The sequence below is a fragment of the Zootermopsis nevadensis genome, unplaced genomic scaffold (genome assembly GCF_977971745.1).
Source record: "Zootermopsis nevadensis isolate Lab colony 2312 unplaced genomic scaffold, Znev_1.0 Znev_ptg000008l, whole genome shotgun sequence".
NCBI classification, from domain to species: domain Eukaryota; kingdom Metazoa; phylum Arthropoda; class Insecta; order Blattodea; family Termopsidae; genus Zootermopsis; species Zootermopsis nevadensis.
Window position 1 is genome coordinate 2,318,876 of NW_028259140.1, and position 17,443 is coordinate 2,336,318.

At 39.8% G+C, this 17,443-nt stretch overlaps 1 protein-coding gene across 2 annotated transcripts in view; it reads right to left on the reverse strand.

The window, feature by feature from the left end:
- Positions 1–17,443, reverse strand: part of corto (centrosomal and chromosomal factor corto) — a 141,720-nt gene that overhangs the window by 1,171 nt on the left and 123,106 nt on the right. Inside the window, exon 2 of one of the 2 annotated variants that reach the window (XM_087344823.1) lies at positions 6,346–7,195. In XM_087344823.1, the coding sequence (XP_087200949.1) occupies positions 6,363–7,195 (833 nt within the window). In that variant the 3' untranslated portion in view covers positions 6,346–6,362. Of the gene's footprint in view, positions 1–6,328; positions 7,196–17,443 lie in introns of both variants that reach the window. The other variant, XM_087344822.1, reaches the window with a different exon arrangement.

Sequence of the window (17,443 nt, forward strand, 5' to 3'; positions counted from 1 at the left end):
TGGATACTGAGTGTTGCTACAATATCTGAAGCTGAAGTCATCAAGTCCTCTTTACTTCATTATGAAAGACTAGTTTATCAGAATCTGCTAAACAGTGCAAAGTTTGGCTAAATCAGTCACTGCCAAAAAACCCCTACGAATGTATCGAAGCAACTGTTTGTTTGAACATTTTCAGTATTTTACAGTTGAAAATACAATATATATCCCAGTCTTCACATGCAATTAATTTTAATTACATTAACATCTGCAGCCATGATTAATTATAATAATCATTAATAACCAGAAACATTTGAAATGTCTGCCTTTCCTTCAACATTCATTCTCTAAACTATTAATGACTACTGTAAAAGAATCTCTATTAATTCATTATAAGTGTAAAAAATTTACACGTTAGTGTTAGTAGTTCACTTTCTTGGTGATGCAATCACAAAGTTTAGACGCAAATTTCTCGACAATCCCAACAGCACCAGAGGCATAACACGTGTGATTCCTGCTAGAATTTTATTATATACCAGGGCTGCTCGGATATAGTGAAGGCAAATTCTTTTGTTCCGAGCGAAGAATCAGGACTAGCAGGGACTCACACGCCACTAACAGAATAATAAGCAAACTATACAGTTATCGTATTCAGTACCAGTCAAGTATACATTATACTAGTAATAATAATAATAATAATAATCATCATCATCATATAATATACACTATTTACATGAATGATATACGTACCCTGCTAGGTAAATGCACTCTGCTGGAAAACGTTGCCATTTTCAGGAACCAAGCAAACAGCATGTCAGATAAAATATAATAACTGAAAAAATTAAATTACGAGAAACAGGACTTAGGACCTGTTTCTGAAAAAAAAAATAATATGGCCAGAACCAATTTCACGTACCATTACCAGTTTTTTCTGACACACGTCATTAGTTTCGTCCTTCTGAATTACGTTCACACAAATACAATTTTTTTTTTTAAAAAAAATAAAATTATTACCTCAACTGAATATATTAATCAGCCAGAACCTCTTTTTTTTTTCATACTTGTCTACAAAAAGTCAGGTAGTGATTCTGAATTATAATTAAAATATCGTAATTTAACCATTCTCCCTAAGCATTAGCATCGCAGGCACAGCTCAGCCCATTAAATTAACATGGCGAATCAGGCATACGTAAAAATTCTTTGGGGTAATTGGTAACTTGGCAACGTATGTCCTAGCCTGGTATATATAAAGTATACATGATTCTACTTGACAGGCAATGGCTGGCGACATACAGACAGAAATCAGTCACGTCCCACCTCGGACCCCCTAGACGACTGGATATAGGCAACACGCAGCAAACAAAGCATCACGCTAAGAGGAATGTCATCTTCAGTCAACCCCTTCCTTTTTCATCCTCTCTCCCTGTTTCTTATATATTATAATAAAAAAAAGCCACACATCCATTTATTACGATATTTTTTGGTACTCGATTAATAGTTGAAGCGTATAATAACATCCTTTTTTGGTTGATATACCTGGCTACAATTTTTAAACCTTGGTCTTCATATACAGCATACAAGTGGGGCAAACTAGAATTACGTTATACACTTGAACACTCACTTTCATACTAAAATGATTTATACCTAACACGGGGAATCAAGAATACAGGAGATTCATCAGGAACTATTAGCACGTTTGCTGTGTATCCTTCGTCTTCTATGTTGCAACTGTCAAAATTTCTTTAAAACAAGTCTTCATACTCAGTTATTAATAATTTCAACATCCACTGACTTAAGATATACTAACAACACATGGCTTGGTAGGGGTCCTTGTTTTTGTACAGGGCCTACCCGCAATATATTTATTTAATATTTCCATAATATCGAAATATACACGATTAATATATCTATTACCATATAATCATGGTTTGTATACAGTGAAAGCTCTGATAATACGGTACAAATAACTTCCAGTTTACATTTTAACTTGATAAGTGACGCGAATTACACAAGGTAAGTGCGTGATATACACGACGATGGGAGATTTTCATCATCACTATGATAATTAATCACTTCAGAAACTTACACAACTCACAGATAAATTCAAATCTTTTAAATATCCGCAAGGACGATGATAAAAACTTATTTGCACACATAAAATGCAGTAGAAACCTGAACCAAGAAAATAAATAATGACGTTCAAAAACAATATCAATACTGCCAACTAAAGTACACACTAGAGTTTAAGTTAAAAAAACTTATACACTTGGTAAGAACAGATACAACATTAATTTGAGGAGATTTGACTATTTAGGAGCGATCCGGCATCAATTTACTTAAACATATTTCCGTCTGTTCAGCGACTGCACGGATGAAGGCGATGCTGTCCTACATGAACATCCTTACGTATGCAGCAAGCAATATATCCTACTTCGTAAACAAAGAACTCCAAAAAAAGATACTTCTGCTACGTACAGAAGTCAAGAAAACTGTTCTCCTTGAAATGCATACGTTTCTATCTCAAAGATAATATGAACTCAACGGTAAATCTTGCGAGATCTGTTATTGAAATGCCAATAATACATCAAATACTCTCAATGTTCTAGAATGTTAGACCTCGTTCACGTCTAAGAACGTCTATCCGACGGACAGCTTTCGCCACATAAGGGTTAATACAGAGGTGCATCAAATTTTTATCAGATTCGATTTAGAGATTCATCTCATAAGGCCATTCTTTGAATCGTCCTAATTTGTTAAAAAAAATTAATTAACTTCGAGTTATGTCAGGTTCGTGTTATTAATTGCTATCCCACCACGTACCCACATAACTTTGGTGCTTGGAAAAATACTGACAAATAACCAAGAAGGAAAACCTGAAATTTCACCGGGGCTTATCGTTTGTTTTCTCAAAAATTAATTGAAACAAAACGACAAATATAAATAGGACGATACATGAAAAAGATGAATTTGCTGATTAGTGTGACGCACAAACTTATCGGTAAAACCGAATATGAAACATACGTCGGCCAAGCCACGTTTGTGGCTCTACCACAGTGGTATTCAACCTGGGGTACGCGTACCCTCGGGGGTACTCGAAGACATCTTAGGGGGTACGTGAAATTTAAAAAATATATATAATTTTATGATAAACACTAAATAATCAGTAATGTAATTTATTTTAGATGTAGATTATATACTATGTATAACTTGAATTATAAACCAACAACTTTGGGGGTACAAAGTTGAAGAGAAATTATATCTGGGGGTACGAGAACAAAAAAGATTGAATACCACTGGTCTACCAGACGATACGACACAAGGTGAAAGTTCAAAAACAAAGTTGGTGTTGTCAACATTCACAACACTTTCTACGACAGGAAGACATATTTAGGAAACAAAGTAAAACATCTGGAAAATACGTAAAAAAAATATAATACACGGTTAAAAGAATTTTTAAGTTTTCTTTTTCCATATCTGGAGAGACGTGTGTGCCAGTCAACTTTTCCACTAACAGGTCTCCATTACTGAGAATGCCAATGATCTCTGCATCAAGATCACAAGGAACACGGATCTGCACAATTACAGAGACATACTCTCATATTCGTATCATATCGCTAAAAAAAAACAACCAATATAAAAAAGCTTCTATTCACTACGAAAGCAACTTCTGTAAAATCTCTCATTAGAAGACTTGTTTCTCGCATGGGCAAACATTTAAATTACGATTTCAGAATATTATTTATACGTACATAACACCTTTAAAAAAAAAAGGGTCTGAAGGTTATAGATATTACGAATGCATCGTACAATGACGCATTTCAACGCACAAACGAGAAAGCAGTTCTCTACAAAGTAATTATAAAAAACAAGTGAATATATTTTCAGAAGGGAGGTATAACACGGGTACTGATTTCTTCTAGAAAGCTGTAGTCTTTTCCTTTATATCCAACAAGACTTGCATTCTCACTAATGAAGGCACAAATACAGACATAGAGAAGTTATTTCAGTTTTCACGAAAGTGTGAACGTACTGAAGGAAGGATATCATATGTTTGGTCACACAGGAATTTACAGAAGGCATAGCCGATACCAGTCTCGTAGTGAAGTGGTTGTTTTTACACTGATTCCGTCTTTAACTTGTAATTATATTTTTTAACAGATTAAAACCAATAGTGAGTCAAGCTACTGATGACATTTGAAAAGAACACGAAAAACCAACCATAAGTCTCATCCTTTGTAGCGTTCTATGCACAAAATAGAAGAAAAATTGGGGTGTTATTTAAAACTGTCTCGTCTGATTTCACCTTCAAATCTATTCAAAAGATTTTATCGATGTTTTGTGTACTGGATGCACGTTAAAAGTCTACATATAGGGTGGTCTTCTGAGTTTTCGGGCTCTGTGCTATCCCGGCTGTAAGCCAATGTTTCGAAAGAACAATATACCGTCTCCACACTGAGGATTACATGTTCCTCTGAACGTATGGCATCTGTCAAGATATTACATGACATAATAACCCAAAAGACCACCGACAACCTAAAAATCGACTAGAAATTTAGAAAACATTTTCAACATTCTCGCTATTTAGCGTATAATCGAAACCATTCTACTGCACTTTACAAAACCGGCTGTTAAATCATTGAGAATAAACCATACAGATAACGACGCACTATTTTAATATGATTCCCGATGTATAAGGGATGGAACAGAATCCTTATTCAGCTACTAAAGACATTTTTCTGTTTCTTATCGAACCTGACGATGCACTATAAATTGTTCACACCTTTTGAAATCTGACGTCCTTAAGATTTATTTTAATATTACCTTCCAATCCCTGCCTAAAAATGTATTTTGTTCCAAATGCAATAAATTGAAGGGCATTTGGAGAGGGGAAATATCGAGTTCTTCTCATATTGTTATAATTTTAAACACGATAATTTTACTGCATAGTCTCTGTCTTTAATTAATACTAAAACCAGCAAAAGACAGAACGGACTTAAGCAATGTACGAACAGCCACTTCTATTCTCTTATACACGTACGCATTTCTCTTTCAACGAGTAACACAACTTTCTCTTATTAATATTATTGTATATGCTTACTTATAAAACAGTCAGTCTAGTAAGATAATACTAAGACTTCTAAATAAACCAGTTGCCATATGTAATTCCTGGTTAATTTAATCAAATTTGGGCTTAATCTTGTTGTGTGTACTAGAACTATTGGAGCTAACATCAATTACGTGTTTAAAGCATTTTGAAACCGTTAACAGAAACCATTACGTCACAGAGTTTGAACGTCGATAGAAGACAAAAAAATAATGACAAGTCTTACAAATTATTCCAAACTTCTTTCAGCAGGAATTCATTCACTAGAACGAAAAGTTCTGGAAGTTCACACACACACTTTAAAAATATACTAATAACACGAGACCTATTCAGGGGAAGTTATGACGCATCAAAACATTACAGCTGATTAGAGAATTGAATCTGCGTTGCGGTACTAAGAAATCACGGAAGGTATCCCTTTGCCTCGCGTCAAGCCTTGAAACTGTTAAATATCCCACTTGGGACACTGATAATTGCAACGCAAAGCAAATATTTTCATATAAATGGCGATCCGCTAGTTACGTCTAGCTGGTAATTTCAAGTTTAACTTTCTAATATAAAGCTACTCTAGATTAAATTAATGTTGTGCACTTCCAGAACAATCAAAATGCAGGGGTTATGAAGTGTGATGGCGGTCTGTGTGTCACTCTTACGTAGGATGGACTTGATCGGGGACGGGCCACGGTTAGTAAATGCCAAATCATGCATTGCTCCTCCCCACTTCGGGCTACCATTAGTACACGATTCTTCAACACGGTTCAACAGTCTGACATCTTGTATGCGACCTTAGGTCAGTGATTCTAAACCAGGAGTACACGAAACCTCAACAGAGAGCACATACAATATGTTTTTTCTTACTTGAACAAGGCACGCATCCACTGAAATTATTCAGAAACACCGCCGAAGATGATCAAAGATGCCAGTAAATCATGAATTACTCTGTAAGGTTTGAGGTATGTTGAAGATGGAGGAAGCAGGTTTCTAAATAAAAGTTTTGGAGACCACCTACAGGACCCTGAAGATTACAGTCTGATATCAAGCCAGTTTTTTATATTAAGGTATATGAGAGACCAAAAAATTGTCTTTAAACCAGTTTCTGCCATCCTGTGCAAATGCCCCTTGCCGGGGGGGGGGGGGGGGCGCGTCCCTTCACTTGACACACAGACAGACGTTCACCCACATCTGCATTTTCTATTCTTACGCTCCCACCGACGACAGACACTACAGAAAAACTACAACTCAACACACCTGGAGCTGCATCTTACCATCAATGAACCACGAGCTACACTTGGAAGAGTCGAAGCATATTTTCATTGTTCCAGAGGATCCTGGAACCATCTTCACTCGCTCCTCGGCAATGACCCGTGACACCGTAGTAAGAGCCCCATTGGGGGGGCTGCTGCTGTTGCTGGGGGTCTCCGGCAACGGGTGGGGCCGCCGTATGGCAACACGCCTTGCAAACACTTCCACAAGTGTCCTTGCTGTTTCCCTGCTGCTGCTGTTGCTGGGTAATCCAGCCGGTACGAGACGCCATGTCCACGGGTGTCACTGTAGGCAGGTACTGAGGCTGAACCACCCAGGAGTTGGTGCTCGGGAGAGGCGCGTGGCAGGTTCGGCTCCTTTTCACAGCCCCTGTGGACGTGGTCCTTGCCCACGGTACCGAGCGCCGGACGTGTACGTGATGAAGCGAGGATGCTGCGTGCTCTGGACCAGGTTCCACTGCTCTGACGGCACTACCACCTCGGTGCTTGCTTCCGCTACTCGGCACGGCCGCCAAGGCTGGCTGCTGGTAGTGAGCGGCCGTGGTAGCCGTCATACCTGCCCACGGCTGCTGTAGGATGCGCTGGTATGACGCCTGTGACGTGTGTGGATGCATGAAACCAGGCCGACAGGACGTGCAGGCAGGAGCTACGGCCGCCACCCCTACGGCTGGTTGTTTGTTGTGGGGAGGAGGAGGAGGCACTGCTGCGGCCGACAGATGGCACTGTTGGCACCTATTCGTTGTCCCTTGCTGGCACACAGACCCGTGTTGTCTCTGCTGAACCACAGCGTCTTTGGTGTTGCTGTTGCCATTATTGTTCACCTCGCCACCGCCGCACGTCGCTGCCAGCAGTTCTGTGTACACAGGAAAAAAAGGTACTGACGTTAAAGCAGTGCCGTGAGTCTACATGGCAGGATGAACAGGCGAGCAGAAAAGAGAGATCAAACTCGCAAAACCTTTTATGACGAAAATTCGTGGAATGATTTGCTTTCGAACAGAACATTAAAAAAAAACACTCAGAATTTCAAATACGTTTACTTGGGACTGTAAACATTCATTTAACCTTAGTTAAATTCCGGTTTCAAATATGCAAATCCACAACTGTTCATTTCTTATCGAAAAATTATTTACACGGGCAAGTCTATATATTTCTTAAAACGCAATCAACGGCAGCCATTTTGCATATATATACGAATTTCTGAGTACAAACCCATGTTTTAACACATTTCAGACGTTTCGGGCTTCAGGATAGTTATATACGCAGCATATACCAAAATGTTATGCATTTCATCATCGTTCCAGTGTGCTACATGTCCTGCCCATCGCACCCTCATAGACTTAAACATACTAATAACATCTGACGAAGAGTTCAAATTATTAAGACCCACGCTTGGTCATGCAACTCCACACCCGTTACTTCATCTTTTTTAGGCTAAAATACTTCATTTCAGCATTCTGTTCTCAAAATGCCTCGTCCTTCAGTATGAGACCCACACAAAACAAGGGACAAAATTACATTACACGTATTTTAATTACGATATCCGATTTAATTATGATGAGTCCCCTTTGAAACAAGCGTAACGTAATGTAGTTTTATGTCTTATGTAAATAACTACACGTTCTCGTAAATCCGATTTAACATCGTGTAGTTCGTCCAGTTATCGCTCACAATCTCAAACGTAAGTTTATCATAAAACCGAAAAGACGAAGTCTAAAATGGAGGATATTTTATTTATGCAGAATTATGGGATAAATTCCACATGAATGCTTATATAGGTCAGAGGAATTATAATGAAAACGCTCAACCGGAACGTTTGCACTGTAAGAAACCGTTCTAACAATCTGGTTTGACTATATATAGGATCTTGTAAACAATAAATCATTTTGTATTACAAGTTTGGCGATTAAAGTTATGATTGTTTGTATGGTGCTAAAACAGTTGACCAGAAGTGATCGTTTGAAGCCTTAACTAGATCCATAGCAACAATTATTGCTGTAATACATTCAGTTTAAAATGATTATGTAGTACAAATACAATTATCAGGTTCAGAGAATTTAAACCGTTTTGAATATTCGATCCACTGACATACGTAAACGTGTATGCGCGCGCACGTTTGTCTACTTATAATGAAAAGTACTACGTAATTATTAGCTCTGAACAGAATTAACATTCAGACTAACTCCATGAAACCTGTAGTACGCTCAGCTAGTCAAGATTTTGTACGATTCTTAGAAGAAACCGATTATTTCCTCAAACAGCATTAACCAAATTATATTTTTCCGTAGATTCTTTCTTTGAGGCACTAACTGGATTATTAAATACGTGAATTGTTACACTACAAGTCACACGTCTCAAGCAATCACTACTTACCACCCTAATGTCTTCGCTCTCATTCTATCCTTATCTGGAGGACGAGCGGGCATCGCCTGGGAACCTTGTTCCTACATTTCTCTATCCTTTATCTCTTTTTTTTTTCTTACAAGGTCGCAACTGTGAAAAATGTCGATTCTTTGTTTCTATCCACCTTGTAATTACGGAACGCAATTAAAAAAATCCCATCCCACTGACTGACGAGAAACACACGCGAATAATCAGCTTAAATGTTAAGTGTATGTTTCATTTAGGGTCGGTTTCTAGGGCTCATCCCACATTCCTTCTGTCTGTGACGTTCTCGTGCACGGAAAAGCTCGCACACTGCAACTTCATTCAGTCGATCCCGACGAACACATGGATCCTCGGACGCTGCAGTACTGGAAGAACCACTCCGGCAAGCATCAGAATTTAAAGTTGTGTTCCGGAGAGATTATACTTCCTACAGAACTAAACTTGACAACGTGAAGTTGAAGATGACCGTCTTGTGGGTGAGAGCGAACACACACACACACACACACACCGAGAATGTCTCTAACTAACGCCCCTTTCACTCGGCTAAATCTTTACAAGATGCTTCATAAATAATTTCCATTCCCGAAAGACAGACACGAAGCCCTCAAGCATTTTTATCTGCAAGTCCCTTGAGATGTGGGTGCGAAACATGGTCTCTCACTCAGAGGGAGGAACACTGATTGCAGGTGTTTGAGAACAGGGTGTTGAGGAGGATATTTGGGCCTAGGAGGGAAGACGATGGGGCGTGGAGAAAACTGCATAATGACGAGCTTAAAAATCTGTACTCCTCCCCCAGTATTGTCAGGGTGATTAAGTCGAGAAGAATGAGATGGGCTGGGCATGTAGCGTGCATGGATGGGACAAGAGGTGTGCACCGGGTATTGGTTTGGAAACCTGAAGGGAAGAGACCTCTGGGGAGACCTAGACGTAGATGGGAGGATAATCTCAGGCGGTATCTATGGGGGATAGGAGTTGAAGGAGACTGGATTTTGTTGGCCCAGGACAGGGCTTTGGTTAATTCGGTGATGAACCTTCCGGGTCAGTCAGCCATCTGGTTGGTTGGGTCCACTATTTGGGAAGCCTGAGGGGAAGAGACCTCTGGGGAGACCTAGACGTAGATGGGAAGACAATCTCAGGCGGGATCTAAGGAGATAGGAGTTGAAGGAGACTGGATTTCGTTGGCCCAGGACAGTGTCCGGTGGAGGGCTTTGGTTAATTCGGTGATGAACCTTCGGGTTCGGTAAGCCATCTAGTTAGTTAGTTAGTTAGTCCCTTGAGATGTTTTGCGTGACCCTCAGGCGTTACGTGTATCACAGATTGAGAATTACTCTAAGAAGCGATATAGTTCCTCCATTCTGTAGGGCCTCAAGACCTCGTCTTTGTTTCTAGAGCAACATTCTTGATATAATGGTGGTTAAGCCCTTCTGCTCAGAAGGAAGCAAGCGAAACTATTCCTTTGTGAGACAGCCCCCTCGGTATCTGTGAACCTTTGTATAACCCGTCTTTACACAAACCCTTCAGCATCAAGTGACGTAAACCTGGCTATATACTGCACTGCCTTGTATATCCTTCCAAATACGCTGTCAAGTAATTCTATTGCTCGTTCCCATAGTCAGAGACGAAATGTCGTGTAGACTGAATAATGCAATGTTGGAACACGACTACTTCGGTGGGAATATCGTACTTATTAGCTTATTTCTTTCCATCACCTTCCTCGTGAACTTTACGTCAGAAAAGAATGTTTTGTTTAGCGTGACTGGCCAGAACAGAATAACCACGTTGCATGTTCAAAGTCTCCACCCCTATTAGCGTCATGAATTTCAACTTCATACATGATTTCTGTACGTTTCCATACATACATATACATGCACAGACCTCCACATGAATATACATTCCACGCGTCTAAAGTTAGTCAGAACGGTAAACAGGATGTGGAATAAGACATAGAAATACAAAACACCAGACAAAATACCATTCAAAACATTATAAAAATCCCCAATAAAATAAAGATTTCACCCAAATATCACGCTAAATTCAAGATAAGTTACATAAGACAAAAAAAAATCTTTACATAAAGAGTGAGTCATTTTTAAATTTTTAGGAAGTCACCATACGACTAACACGAGTGTGTGTTTAAGTATATTTTTAATGTTACTTTTAAAATTCTCTTTCTTAACCACAGGACTTTCGGAATACATGACAGATTTGAAAATTCGATGTCAAACACGAAACACATTAAAGGCTGACACCGGGTCTATGAAGATGGTCTCTATACCGTGTGTGAACACCGCCCACAGCTGAATTTGTCTGAAAATGTTCTTGGTTATTTAAAGGATTCCTGAATTTATTCTTATCCTTAAACAGCTTCCTCGCTGTTTTTCTTTGACGGAGACCTGACAGGAAACAGCGACTCACATCAACAAATCACCACGGTCATTTACAAATATTAATGTGGGGGTTAGAATTTCTTTCGGAAAATATAAAGCTACCACAGGCCCATATGAGATTTCAGGTTCTTACAGTGGTGACAAGTTCTACGTTCATCTTCGAGGTTGTAACGTCGTGTGGACTTACAAGTAGACAGGAACAGTACCAAGCCACGAACTTACGTAAAGTCTTCGTGGTCCAGTGTTTGCAGCGAAGTGATAAATTGTTAGATTGCTATATCTGGTAAATAAGTGTGATTACACTACAGGGATTAATTAAAGACAAGAGCTCACTTGGAAGATTGAAGTGTAAATGGGATGATAACATTAAGATGGATCTTAACAACTCTTGATAAAAGTAGACTGGACTGAACTGGTTCAGGGCAAGGTCCAGGAGAATATTCTTGTGAATATGGTATTGAATCTAGGGGTTGCATAAGATACGGTGGTTCTTGAACAGTAAAGTGATTATAAGCTTATCAGAAAAGACTGCCATGTGGCAGTATCAGTTGCCTATCTTAAGCTTCGGTTCTTGGTAGTATAGATCACCATGGGCAAATAAGTCTCATCTCAACGATCTATCACGTCTGGTAGCAATGCTTTACTAAATATTTGGAGTGTGAAATGGGACAACACGTGATAAGATTACCCTGTGGATACTCCACGCAACAAAGCTAACATCTGTGTTGCCGGACTCTTTTGCGGCAAATGCCGCTGTGATAAACAGATAACATTGACACACAGTTGGTGACGAACGTAATTGAACATCTTTCAAGATGTGGGTGAGTTTCGTCGATGGCAGTGTCCGCGTCCATCGAGGCTTCCTGCACTCAGAAATCGCGTGTTCGAGTCTTGACAGTGATACGTCAGTGTGTTCTGTGCTGTTTTATGATGGCAGATGTCGTCGTCATCTGAGCAGCTGTCTCAATATAACTTCGGGAAGTACTACGAACAGAGTTGAACCACGTCTATAAGCGTATCCTGGAGTTAGTAACTGCAGATCCTTGACGAAATGGCAGTCAAGAAATTCAATCTCTTATCGAATATGAAGGTTCATCACCGCGCACAACTCACGACAGTCCGTCACTGGTCTCTATCTTATTTTCAAAGATGCAGTTTAATATTATCCTCTTTCCTGCTGCACCTAGGTATTCATCATAGCTGTTAGCGAGTATTAAATTCCTGTGCAATTTTTTTGTCTCCTTAAGTTCCACATCTCAGAGTAAACAGCGATTATTTCGTCAATTGACATTCGTGATGGAAACACGAAGTCTTTCCTTTGAAGAACGGAATTAAGTTTTAAATATTTAGATGAACTCCCAGCTTCAAGGGGAAAAATCGTAGGCCCGATGATAAAGCTACCTTTATGCACACTGTAAGTAGCAACTGAGGAAACACACGTGCATTTATTTTCTCATCAAACTTCCTCTTTAGATTAGGGAGAGCCAAGAATCGAACACGACATGGAGACACTAGTTGTGTTCATGAGCTATCGGTAAGTGGAAAGGATCAAATTGTTACATGTAAAAGAGAGAGAGAGGGAGAGGGGGGGGGGGGCTGAAATGATAACAAGGCTGTCATTTGACAAAAAGTGAGCTATTTGTTTTGTAAATACAGATAACAGATGCCAGGATGAATGGACGTTGCGTAGTGTAATTTACAATCTGAAGATGAAACATGTATATTATGTAGCACTGAATCAACTCAGATCACGACCGCAGACAAGAATAACCTAGTTCTGACCTACATAACAGACAGTAAGTCCAATATCCATAATGAACTAATTTTACGCGTGTTTAATCGTTTATGTCAAAGTCTTTTTTATCAAACTGGTATTGCATTTACTCTACCAACACATCTGAAGTTCTCAAAGCCGTGTTGAGTTTTAGACGGGAGACTATTTTAAAATAACAAAAGAAGTATCATCCCACCATTGGACGTTACATACTCTGGCTTACTGACAGCGTCGTTAAACAAACCAAAAATATGTACATCAATTAATCGACTCTTTGAACCCGAAGTTCGTCGAAATAACATACAAGAATTCAGCTCGTACCGCGTAGAAAACACCACACTTCATCATTAACGCTGTTTAAGGAAATAATCGTTGTTTAGTCTGAGATTCACAACGTGCATAGTTAACTGTTAAGCAGGTGGTATATATAGTTACCACTAGGCTTTCAAGAGTTGATTATGGGTCTTAAGGGTCCTGGAACTGAGAACAATGACTATAACATGAAGTTTTTGAATTAAGGAATATTTTATGGGCAAATTTCTTTAAATACGAGGGTCGCTCATTAAGTAATGCCCCACATTTTTTTTCTCAGCCAATAATGAAGATAGAAAAGTGTACTTTTACATGCTTGAGATTTGATGTTTCCCGCGTTCGTGTACGGAGTTTCAAATGATTCCAACCGATAGCGGAGGTGTAGTGAACTGTTAAAATGGCGTCTGTGAACGACTCTCGTTACAAGCAACGAGCTGTAATTGAATTCCTTGTTGCTGAAAAAGAAACGGTGGTGAACATTCATAAACGTTTGTGTGCTGTGTATGGAAGCTGTGCAGTCGATAGGAGCACCGTTGGTCGCTGGGTTAAGAGAGTTAAAGCTTCAGGAAGTGAAGAAACCGAGCTCCGTGATCTGCCACAGCCACCACTCCAGACATGTTGAACCGCGCGGATGCCATTATTCGTGAGGATCGGCGCATCACAACTCGACAATTGGCCCAACAGCTTTCAGTCAGCAATGGAAGTGTGATTGCAATTATCCAGGCTCTCGCATATTCGAAGGTGTGCGCAAGATGGGTTCCACGAAGTCTCACAGCAGACCACAGGATTCAAAGGAAAACGATTTCTTCTGAATTGTTGGAGCGTTTTGATGCTGAGGGAGAGGTCTTTCTGTCCCGGATCATTACAGGTGACGAAACCTGGATACACCACTTTGAGCCAGAGACAAAAAGGCAGTCAATGGAGTGGCATCATCCTCAATCACCGAGAAAGAAGAAATTCAAGACAACTCCCTCCGCCGGAAAAGTCATGATGACTGTCTTTTGGGACAGTGATGGGGTCATTCTTGTGGATGTGATGCCAAGAGGTGCGACCATCAATTCAGACGCGTACATCAGGACCCTGAAAACCCTCAAGAAGCGTTTTCGACGAGTTCGGCCTCACAAGCATCCAGCAGAAATTTTGCTCCTGCACGACAATGCACGCCCTCACACAAGTCTGAGAACCCGGGAAGAAATCACCAAATTGGGTTGGACGGTGCTACCCCATCCACCCTACAGTCCAGATCTGGCACCCTCCGACTTCCATCTCTTTGGGCCACTTAAAGATGCTATCCGCGGAACAAGATTTGAAGATGACGAGAGCGTGATTCAAGCAGTGAGGACATGGCTACGTGCACAGGACAAGAGCTGGTACCGGCAAGGCATGCATGCACTTGTTCCACGCTGGCGTAAAACCGTACAAGTTGATGGGGACTATGTGGAAAAATAGTATGTGTAAAGGAAACATTGATTTATATTGTCACTAAATTTGAGCCATCTTGAATAAATATGTTCTGAGGAAAAAAATGTGGGGCATTACTTAATGAGCGACCCTCGTATAAAGACGTTTCGGGAGTCTGAAACAGGCCCATCACCGCTGTGGTCGATGTCTATTTTGTAATTCGTAAAATATGAAGGACGGAATCTGCATTCACACGATTTCAGACAAAGCCAGCAGACATACGGCTGGGCGGGCAAAGGGTCACATCTCTTGTTTACATACAATGATTTTGACAACCACTTTTCATAAATTATAACACAACAATAGTAATAAAGCAATTATCTAGACGCGAGGCGGGAAACACATGCATGGGAGAGAGGTTACGAGCGAAACATATGTTGTGAATTTATAATGAGGAACGAGAAAGGTTTGGTCACACTGGCCGAAACAATTGGGACTCCAACGGACAGAATCACAACGTAAAACTGCCCAATGTATAACAAATTTCAAACATGAAAACTGTAATAAGCAGATAAGAGACCTTCCAAATGTTTTTTCCCCGTTATAAAGGCTTATTGCGTTCATGTCAACCAAACGGAAACCGCATGGGTGTTGCCTACTTTTACATTGCAATATGCCAATTACAGTCCAACATAATTCGATGTAGTCGTATTAAAAATGCCCATCTAGAGAAACTAATCACTATCGTGGGACATCGCGAAACGTAGCGTATTCAATTACAGACGAACCAATTTCTGTGCTTGTAATATTACAGATTCAAACAGTATAAAAGTACGAATTCGTACTTCGTATTAATAAAATTCGCATCTCAGATTACTTAAAATAAAACTGAACCTATATACACACACGATAATAAAATATTCTCTTTACGAGGTGCGATCGGAAAGTTTCAAGACTGTGTCAATAGAGGGCGAACCGGATGTAGTACGAGCTTCTGCCGCTAGGGGGTGCGGCCTACATTCATAGTGAATCAGTGTGCCAGCCGGCATCATCGAATTAGCATTTGTTTCTTAGTTACGGGCGTTTTGGTAGTGCATTACACCGACCCTCCTGCGATTTCGGAATGGCGTGTGCATCAAATTTTGCCAAAGACTCGCCAAAACGGCTACGGAAACCTATGAAATGCTAGAGCAAGCATTTGGGGAGTTCGATACACTTACACTATGTTAAGAAACTTTGTTCCACGAAGGGATTTTGGTGTCCAACGTGTTCTGCACTGATGCGATGTTGCTAAGCGACACAGCACAGTTCCCTCCTTCACCCCGCAAATCAAAAATTTATCGTCGCAAGTACTCATTAATTCTGCCCATAACTTACGTTCAGCTTTTCTGACTGCAATATATTCTACCACGTCAAGTATGTTTTCGACGTTGGCACAGTTTAATCATGTAATAATTATGTTAGCATCAAACTGGCTAAGAATTAAACTGACCCATTCCGATCCCAGACATGTGTCTTTCATTTGATATCGAAGCCTGTTCAAAGATAGTGAGATATCTTAGGTCTTAATGGGTGAGCTGAATACTGAACCCCGGCAGATAATTGTAGAATCATCTCGCATTATCAGCGACTTTCACTTCGATTACAAGCAAAGTGAAAAGCTACTCGCTTAGTGATGAACAAGGGTGGGGGGTGTAGTACGGCTGCACTATATCAGGGGTGAGTAAACTGCCAGGCTTCACGGCACAGAACTCAGAAGTCTAAGAGTATTATCAATTTTTGTAAAGGAATAATTTTTTTAACAAAAGCAATTTCATTATCGTTGTCACAAACTTAAGTGCAAATCGTTCTCACCAAATAAAACTAAAAACACGACCATAATCATAATAATTTCTAAATCAGGGGTACAAATATCCCCGGGGGTTACTAGAGATATGTTTTACACTCCGTCAAATATGGAATAAGTAAAGTTTGTTTAAAAATAAGAAAAAAGTACTTAAATAAAGTACCTTGTAGCTTTTATAATGCATTATTACAGGTAAGTATGGGTTAAAATTAAGTCCCCTTTGAAACGGGGTATTCGGATATCACATGAAACTTACATTCGTAAACTTACACATTCACCTTTAGAAATCAACCTGTCCCGAATTTCGGAGGTTCCGAATTCAAATGCCTGTCCTGACTTCAGTTACTCGTGATTTTCCTCAGACATTACAGGTAAATGCCGCATAGTACCGTATCATTTGAAACTGTATGGTCTAAGCAGCTGAAAAAGCGATCAACCATTCTCGACCGACCGACTGATTTTAGAAAACACAATATAATATCTCTCAGTATCACAGGGCCTTAAATTCCCGTCAATTCTCTCTGTAAAAGAACAGCGAGATTATTATCCAAAACTGCTTACGCCTCGGGACTGAATACGTCAAAATGAACTGGTTGTTGTGTAATTATGGGAGTGCAGCAGCAACTCTGCGTGTCTGCGTTCAAGATTGCATCCTCCATCTACGAATTTCCTCGTTCCACTTTAAACGAACCCTATACCCACCATCTACCCTATTGTACATTAACATGAAGTTCATGTTGCCACGCCTTTTTTTCTACAAGGCATCTCAGTGGCCTGTAGCTCATCTGCTTTTCGAATGAAACACAAGACCATTTTATAAAAAAAAAAATCAGCAGAAGTTGAAGTTTGCCTTAAAACCTCCTTCCTGAAACTGAGTTTCCATAATTTCCGTCAATTTTATTGATCAGGATAATAACCCTTTAAATCTCAGTGCTAACTAGATGGAGGACCTACTTTAATAATAAATAACTGTACATTTTAACACGGAATGCATTT